This window comes from Copadichromis virginalis, linkage group LG4 (genome assembly GCF_057382275.1).
Source record: "Copadichromis virginalis isolate Kocher_CV1m ecotype Utaka linkage group LG4, C_Virginalis_male_GT1.1, whole genome shotgun sequence".
Taxonomy (NCBI): domain Eukaryota; kingdom Metazoa; phylum Chordata; class Actinopteri; order Cichliformes; family Cichlidae; genus Copadichromis; species Copadichromis virginalis.
Window position 1 is genome coordinate 16,471,772 of NC_140621.1, and position 9,309 is coordinate 16,481,080.

The 9,309-nt window shown below is 46.5% G+C and overlaps 1 protein-coding gene across 1 annotated transcript; it reads right to left on the reverse strand.

Moving 5' to 3' along the window:
• Positions 1–1,701: 1,701 nt before the first annotated feature.
• cdr2l (cerebellar degeneration-related protein 2-like) lies at positions 1,702–8,828 on the reverse strand. The gene is made up of 5 exons (XM_085453820.1): positions 8,408–8,828; positions 6,315–6,427; positions 4,573–4,721; positions 4,111–4,275; positions 1,702–3,242 (listed from the first exon to the last, which is right to left on the reverse strand). Exons 1-5 carry the CDS (start codon positions 8,484–8,486, stop codon positions 2,306–2,308), a joined length of 1,443 nt encoding a protein of 480 aa, XP_085309946.1. The 5' UTR covers positions 8,487–8,828; the 3' UTR covers positions 1,702–2,305.
• Positions 8,829–9,309: the final 481 nt, after the last annotated feature.

The following is a 9,309-nucleotide window of genomic DNA, read 5'->3' on the forward strand; positions in this document are numbered from 1 at the left end:
CCCCACCTAAAATGATGACAGAGGTCAGTAATTTGCACCAGAGGTACACTTCAACTGTGAGAGACAGAATGTGAAAAAAAAATCCATGAATCCACATGGTAGGATTTGTAAAGAATTTATTCGTAAATTAGGGTGGAAAATAAGTATTTGGTCACCTCAAACAAGGAAAATCTCTGGCTCTCACAGACCTGTAACGTCTTCTGTAAGAAGCTTTTCTGTCCCCCACTCGTTACCTGTATGAATGGCACCTGTTTGAACTCATCATCTGTATAAAAGACACCTGTCCACAGCCTCAAACAGTCAGACTCCAAACTCCGGTGCCAGACGTGTTCCGCTGCTGAAGCCAGTGCATGTCCAGGCCCGTCTGAAGTTTGCCAGAGAGCACATGGATGATACAGCAGAGGATTGGGAGAATGTCATGTGGTCAGATGAAACCAAAGTAGAACTTTTTGGTATAAACTCAACTCGTCGTGTTTGGAGGAAGAAGAATACTGAGTTGCATCCCAAGAACACCATACCTACTGTGAAGCATGGGGGTGGAAACATCATGCTATGGGGCTGTTTTTCTGCCAAGGGGACAGGACGACTGATCCGTGTTAAGGACAGAATGAATGGGGCCATGTATCGTGAGATTTTGAGCCAAAACCTCCTTCCATCAGTGAGAACTTTGAAGATGAAACGCGGCTGGGTCTTCCAGCATGACAATGATCCAAAACACACCGCCCGGGCAACAAAGGAGTGGCTCCGTAAGAAACATTTGAAAGTCCTGGAGTGGCCTAGCCAGTCTCCAGACCTCAACCCCATAGAAAATCTGTGGCGGGAGTTGAAAGTCCGTGTTGCTCGGCGACAGCCCCAAAACATCACTGCTCTCGAGAAGATCTGCATGGAGGAATGGGCCAAAATACCAGCTACTGTGTGTGCAAACCTGGTAAAGACCTATAGTAAACGTTTGACCTCTGTTATTGCCAACAAAGGTTATGTTACAAAGTATTGAGTTGTATTTTTGTTATTGACCAAATACTTATTTTCCACCCTGATTTACGAATAAATTCTTTACAAATCCTACCATGTGGATTCATGGATTTTTTTTCACATTCTGTCTCTCACAGTTGAAGTGTACCTCTGGTGCAAATTACTGACCTCTGTCATCATTTTAGGTGGGGGAACTTGCACAATCGGTGGCTGACTAAATACTTTTTTGCCCCACTGTACAAACAAAGGCAGCAGAGTTTTAAGCAGGGTTTCTTAACATGTCTTATTTTTAAAAGTTTGACCTCGAAGAAGAGGTCAGAGGTCCAAAGTACCATGATATTTACAATCCTCATATATCATTGGGGATATGTTGTCGATGCAAATAATGGCAGTAAGAAAAAAATCGGCTAATAGTATTATCACTTTGACTTTTGGATCATCTACTGCCCTTGAAGGAGAGGTCAGAGGTCAAATGTGACACGTTAGAAATCTTTACAGGCTACTTTGTACATGTTAAGAATCGTAGTTTCTAAGTTACAAGGCTTTTTGTTGATTTTTAATAAATCATAAAGTTGAGCTTGATGGATCTGTTTTATCAGAATTCATTCAAAACTTTCCGAGCTGTTGCATTTACAGACAGACTGGCAGCACACATGCAAGCAGTAACAAAAACATGTATTTAAACCACCTTGGCAGAGGTTTAAACAAAAACAAAAAAGGAGAACATGGTTGATGCAGTAGTTATTTTAATCAACAGGAAACATTAAAACAGCCTATTACAGGAACAAGTTGGATCATGTGACAGCACAGTGTGGAAATGATGAAATAAATCCCTGAAAAAGATGCAGAAGCATCGCTGCCTGTTCAGGAGGTACACTTTTGTGCTATCCGGTGAGTTCAAAAAGCTTTAAGCTCATTGAGCCATTCAAAAGCTTGCGATTCCTGTTTCTCAAAGACAGATTTAGCTTTTTTTGTGTTATCAGCCAGATGCATGCTGTAAATGCTGCAAGTTTTAAAGCTTCTGAAAGTTGGCCTGTTATTTGGCTTCAGTGTTTATCTTTTTTTTTTTTTAGCATCAGTTACAAACGACGTCACAACAAAACCCTCCGTTCAGATAGTTTGTCAGTTACAGTCAGGAGAAGCATTCCATCCCTTTGGCAGTTTCATGTGAAACAGGATACAGCAGTGAAGGGTGTCCAAACGGTTAAATGAGAAGCCTTTAAACAGTTTGGTAAACTGAGATGTTTGTAGTATCTCATCAAATTCAAATTCAAATTTTATTTGTCACGTACACAGTCATACACAGTACGATATGTAGTGAAATGCTTCTGCCTCACTTGTTAGTCTTTCTGCTCTTCCTCGTGTTCATGTCGCTCTTTGTCTTCTGCAGTCGGGAGAAGATCTCCTTGAACAGCGCCTTGTACTCTGGCGTGTTCTGGCTCAGCCGTTTGTCCACCTGCTCCACCTGCCTGCTGATCCCCTCCAGGGCTTCAGGGGTGGAGGGAGTCTGAGGGGGTGTAGGAGGGGCGGCGGCGATCACGACGTCTCCGGAGGTGGAAGGCCCCGCGGCGGCCATGTTGTACTCCTTCATGGAGGGATCCCTGGAGACGGGGCGCGAGGTCTGCACCCCTGCGTGGCACAGGCTCTCTTCGTGACGCTTGCACTTCCCCAGCAGCTCCTCGTACTTCTCCAGCAGCGCGTGGTACTGTTCGTCCACCTCCCGCAGGATGGACATGCCCCGTTTGCGCACGCCATTGGCGTGGAGGGCGTAGCTCCCCTGCCGTCTACCGGTTGCGTCACGAGCTGAGATGGCGTTCAGGGCTGTGTCGCTGCAGCTTTTTCTCACCGGTCCTCCTTGCTGCCCAGCCTCTCCAGCACCTCCCTCGCCTCCGTCCTCCTGCCCTGGGCTCTCCTCTGGAGTGTCAGTCTCAGGGCCGTTATTGAGCAGATTCTCTAGGCCGTCTTCCATGTCACCAATCAGACACACCCTGGACTTCCTGAGCTGCTGCATCTCCTGGAGCTCAGCTTCCAACTCCTGAACCCGCAGCTGGCATCCTTCTGCTCCTAGGAGACGCTGCTCCAGGCGCTCAAACTCCTGCAGCACAGCAGCACACTCCCTCTCTGCACCCTCCCGCTTGGACCGCTCTGCAGCCATGGCCGAGTGCAGCGACGACACGATGTCTCTCAGACGGTCGTTCTCCTCATCCAGCGGCTGTCGCTCGGCCAGGTCCACGCTACCCGGATTGGCCAGCAGGAAACCATCCTCATACCTTACAGGAAAAAAACACTCAGTGAGCTGCGTTTGTGGCCAATCTCATTCAAATTTCATGTACAAACACTGCACAGTCACACTATAAATACAGTCCAGTGATAAAGCATTCAAGTCCTTCTGGTTTTTTTGTTTTACATCAAACTAATTTTAATACTAGACCAAGATAACCTGAACAAATACAGAATTCAGTTTTTAGATGATGACTTCATCATTTATAAGGAAACAGCTACTGAAGCCTATCTGGCACTGTGGGGAAAAGTAACTGCCTCTCTTGTTAAGTCAGGAATTAACTGTGATTAACAACATCTTTTGGAAAGAAAAAAAGTTCGGTTTCACTCGCCATACCAAGGCCTCACTGGGTTGGTTATCTAGCAGGACGATGACCTGAAGCACACCAACAAGTCCACTTCTGAATGGCTAAGAAACAAGCAGTGAAAGTTTTGGAGCCAAGCCTGGACTTCAATCAGATTTATATGCTTAAACAGGCCGCTTATGCTAAAAAACCTCTAATGTGGCTGAATTTAAAAAAAGGAAAAGTGGGTCCAAATTCCTTCACAAAGATGTGAAAGACTCATTGACAATGACTGATTATTAGCTTTAAGGAACAATTACTTTTTCACACAGGGCCGTGTAGGTTTGGATACCTTTTTCGCTTAATAAATGAAATCATGATTTAAACACTATGTTTTGCATTTACTCAGGTTATGTTTGTCTAGTATTTGTTTGATGATCTGGAAAAAAGTGACAAATATGCAAAAAAACTAAGAAATGAAATACTTTTTTGCATACAAAGGACATGTTACAGTTACTGTTAGCTCTATGTTACAGACAGCAAAGACACCAATCATTTCCTGACGCTCAGTGACCTCGGAGCAGTGCAGAGCTCCTTGAGGCAGGGGAAAGAGTGGATGGTCTTGCGACGCTCCTTCTTCTCCCTGCGGACTCTCAGCTCCTCCAAAGTTCGCAGCTCCTCAACCCGAGCTGTGAGACTGTCCACCTGGCTCTGTAGGGTCTCCATGGTGCTGGTTAACCTGCAGGCATGCACACACACAGATCACTGATTTTTTCCATTTTGATTACACCATACCTTTATCTCAATGCTGGAATGACTCAGCATTACAAACCAACATAACATAATGTAATCCCTGATTATTTAAATCCGATTATTTTAAAACCAGCTGCTCAGGTGGAGGGAGTGGTCTGTCAGCGCAGCAAGGCTCACATTCTTCAGCTGATTACGAAGTGACTGTTACATCAGGCTCGCTGCTTTTCCCACAGAGGCCAACCACGTATAGTGAAAGCGTGGGCTCAAAGCAGCTGTGGGTCACCTGTCTATTTTCTGCTGCGACGCCTTGCTCTCCAGCACCAGCTTCTCATTGGTGATTTCCAGCTCTCTGGCCGTCACATCCAGCTGTTCGTACACCTTTGCGTGCTGCTCGTTCATCTCCCGCAACATTTCCAGCTGCTTGGACAGGTACTGCAAGAGACGCATGTTTGCAATTAAAATGAGAGGATCTTAATGGTTTACATCTGGAGAACAGACTGGTCCTGGGAGCACAGGGTAGAAGTACTTTAAAGAATGCAAACTAACCCAAATACACACGTTTATACAATTACAGTTCACACGGGTTCATATGGGTTAAAAGTTCATCTCGTGGGTAGTGTCAGTCAAAACTGTGAGACATCTAAGCCAGAACACTGGAAAATCTACATCTAATAATCTAACTTAAAGGTTTACAGAGAATGGTCAGAACAAAGAGTGGCAGTTCTCTGGGAGAAAATGCCTTGTTGATGTCAGAGGTCAGAGGTGAATGGCCATAGAGCTTCAAGCTGATAGAAAGTCCACAGCAACTTATTAAAACCAAGGTAAGCAGAAGAGCATCTCTGAACACTGCAGCAGCAGAAGAGCACACCAGCTGTCACTCCTGCCAACTAAGAACAAGAAATTGAGGCTACAAATTACACAAGGTCACAAAATTGCACACTGCACTAATAAGTTCCCACTGAGTATAGTTTAAACACCACAGACACCAGAGTATTGTTGTTGCCCATGCCTGTCCCTTTATGACCACAGTGTATCCACCTTCTGCAGGACAGCACACCATGTCACAAAACTAATCATTTCAAACTGGTTTCTTGAACATGACACTGAGTTCAGTGTACTTAAATGGGCTCCACAGTCACCTCACTTTGGTACATTTGCAAAGCCAACAGCATTGTGGAGGACCCCACACACCCCACACACACTCTTCACCCTGCTGCCTTCGGGCAAGAGATACCGGAGTAATCAGGCCCTCGCTGCTAGACTGCGAAACAGTTTCTTATCCCGAGCTGTCAGACTCCCGAACACTCAGTGACTGGATTAACACACACACACACACACACACACACACACACACACACACACACACACACACACCCTCATATACCAAGTGGCTTTTTGCACAATGCTCAGTCTTTTGCACATTTCTATTGCCCTGTTGTGCATGCACTGTGTTGTGTCTGTATCGTTCTGTTCAGGTTGGTGTTGCACTGTCTTTGTTTTGTTTCTTTGCACATTGCACTTTATGCAGCGCTGTGTAGATTGTCTGTTATATGTCATATGTAGCACCATGGCCTCGGAGGAACGTTTCACTGTGTACTGTATCACTGCACATGGTTGCAATAACAATAGAGCCACTTGACTTGACTTGAAATTTGTACCACAAAAAATTAGGACAGCGCAGAAGGAAAATGGGGTCCAACTCAGTACTAGTAAGGTGTTCCTAATATAGTGGCTAGCGAGTTTATATACAGGTTTCGCCAAAATTCGATACGTTGACTTTGTGTGTCTATCTCTAAGACTGAGAATACATTTTCAGAGGCTCTCATCAGGTGTTTACTTTACCCTCGGTGAGCCTCGTCGCTAACACCACATGCAGATTTTGAGCTGTGAAGAGGCTGACGCATTCTGCACGTGTTTTTTTCTTCTCACACACTCGTGCTGCTTTCTGCCATTTCTTCCCCTCACTTTATACCATAACTGAGTAGGAAAGGAACACAGACAGGCAGCAGCCCAGGAGTAGCACACCTCAATCTCTTGCACTTGCTCCTCGTTGTTGATGTACATCTGCTGCAGAGAGTCCTCCAGCTCTTTGTTGCGTTCCAGGAGGGTCTTGCCGAGCTCCGCTGCCAAATGCAGGTCTGACGAGAGATGGGAGAGAAGGACAGACATAAGCAGAGTTCGCTCTCAGGGCTTTACGGCTAAAACCAGTTGTTCAGGCTTGTTTGTGGATGACTTAATGAAAACCAAGATAAAGAGAACAGGCACCAAATATTACCGTGCATTTATTTTAAAGATCACAATAGTTGTCTTGCAGATTGGTTTCTCTTCACATCATGCTGATAAAAGCCTGCAGTTGTGCGCACAGCAGGAGCCTGAGCTCTGACAACACCTTAACAGTTGCTGATATTTTCTGACACAGCGTGAAGCATCCATTATTCATTCTCCTCTGGTGGATAAAAACAAGCTGGACTGAAGAGGAGGAGGAGGAGGAGGAGAATCCTGCTGGCTCTGTATACTTGGAGCTCATAACAAACATGGGGGAGTGGAGGGACGGGAGGAGACAGAGAGGCACTGACATCCATTACTGAGCAGTGAATGGAGTGTTTTTTCAACCCAACGCAGAGGATAAAAACACAAGCCTGCATGCATGCAGTTCTGCAGGTGTAAAACCCAAAAGATTAGATCCGATTGGGCTCATTTGCATGTAACACCTCTGCCTTATCTAACATATTTAACAAGCTCCATTTGTGCACGCTGTGCATCCTCTCTGTCGCCTAAAACGCAGCGAGGGGAGGCAAGGACATGCTTCAACAAGACAGAAGAGATAGCAAAACTCCAGCCTGAACCGGAGAGCGCTAATGAGCTGAGGAAGAGGCGTTGGAGGAGAGTTCGCACGGCACCTCACAGTCACGGCGCCGCTTCTGTCCCTGTGGCGGGCACGTGCCGAGAGTCTTCTGTTATATAACTTCTGAGTTCTGTGCAGGAGGCCTTGCTGAGAAAGTCATCCTTATCACAGGGACTGAACTCTAACTCCTCATGCAACAGGCCCCCCCTCACAGGTCAGATGAAGCTGCAGGACTAACCACACCATCTGCCAGGACTCATTTTCCATGTTTGCCTGATTCTAATAACCACACAGAGGTAGGGGGTGGGTAGGCGAGGGGGGTGGTGTCACCAAATAGTAGATCCGGCAGCAGAAAAGTTGCATAACGCAGCATCATTTCTGGGGCAAAATGATGCCAGGCTCTAAAGTGCACACAGTGTATTTGTGTGGCACAGTGAGAGCTTGACAGTAATTACGCTTCCAGTCTGACCCCGAAAAGCCTCAAATCTCTGATCTCCACTAAGGAGGCTTCGTCTGGGGCTCCCTAATCAGATCAGCCTGCGGGATGGGGACAGAGTGGGGTTGGGGGGGCTAATGACTTTAGTCTGTATGCTGAATAATGCTGAGATGAAATTCTGATGATGGACACACACACAGGGAGTCAAATCCACCTGCCTCTCCATGCATGCTGCACAATGACGCTACAAAGCTGCTTTAGCTCTCTGGGTCAGCAGGTAATCAGGAGATGGGGTGATGCTGCTGCAGGAGGACGCAGGCTTTCCAGAGCACAGCTCTCCTCAGACGCACTCTCAGTGAAACTGCAGCCTTTTAAAGCCATTTTTCTGGCAGGGCTGGTCACACAGCAGCAAGGAGGAGCAACAATAAACAGTCTGAGCTGCCTTTGCTGCTCTTTGCTTCTTTCATTTTATTCAAAAATCTACAAAGTTCTGGGGATTTGTTGCACACACTGTGCTGACCTTTTTGTTAGGAACATACACTCAAAATAACGTCATGCAGCTCCACAGCAAGTGGGCTGATGGATTTGAGAGAGAAAAACAGCTTGAGATGAGAGGAAGACATTCAGTCAGTCTGACAGGAGGACTGCTGTCCGAACCACCGCTGACAGGATCGGAGTAATTGATGAGATGAAGGGCAGGCAGCTCCAACTCGTGCATGAGTTGCCTTTAAGAGGTGCAACCTCCTCCCGGTTTTCCACCCACCTCTAAATGCATGAACACCCGGGGGCCAGCGGTTGCTAATAGAAAAGGGGTGGGGTTGGGAGGAGTGGGCTCACCTTGCTCCAGGTCCCGCTGGTCGTACCACGGCTCCTCTTCCTCCGTGACAAACTCCTCCATCCTCCCCGCGCGAAGCATCGATGCTGCCGAACTTCCTCTTCTTCTCCTCCTCCGCCGGCGATGTGAGCTGCCGGTGGTACCGACTGCTCGCCCGGAAGTGACAACGAACAACAGCCCCCCCCAAATCACTCAGAGAGAGGAAACCTCGGCGGCGGGGACTTCGGTGCACCTGCTCCTTCTCCTTTTTCTTCTCGAAGCGTCCGCAGATATGAAGCACCCCGCATCCGAGCGGCCTCGACGTGAAGCAGGTTGGAGGAGGCTGACAGCGTCTCCTCGGTGTCTCATCAGGCTTTGATGTGCAGCAGCAGCAGCGGACGCAGACTGGCAGCCTGGCGGCAACCGAGTAACCGAGCGCTGCTGGTGCTGCGTTTATGTGCTGTGGGAGAAAAGTGCTGTTTGCAACGTTAGTCTTTTGAGATTCTTCTTCTACTGTTCCCTTAAAGAATTCAGTGCTGTTTTTACCCTATCAGTGAGGTTAATAGACTTTTTTAACAGACCATTTTACTGTGCAGTACTGCAAATATTGATATTGAGCCGATACCAATATCAGCGTTCGTATCAATACTATTGATATTTGGATTGATCCGGCCACTATCCAAAGCTTACAAAAGAGAGATCTGGCCAAAAGGGCCAGCGGAAATTGAAACAAGTAAAACATAATGGTACTATAAACACATTTTAAGTGGCCAAAAAGGGCCGGATTCTTTATAATGTAGGTAAATTAACACATAATCATGAAGATTAAAATATATACACACCCTTTTCGTAAATGATGTTGACTACTGTGTATTTACCAACATAAGCAATGACATTACTCATAAAAAGTGTGGGAGGCTCTTGA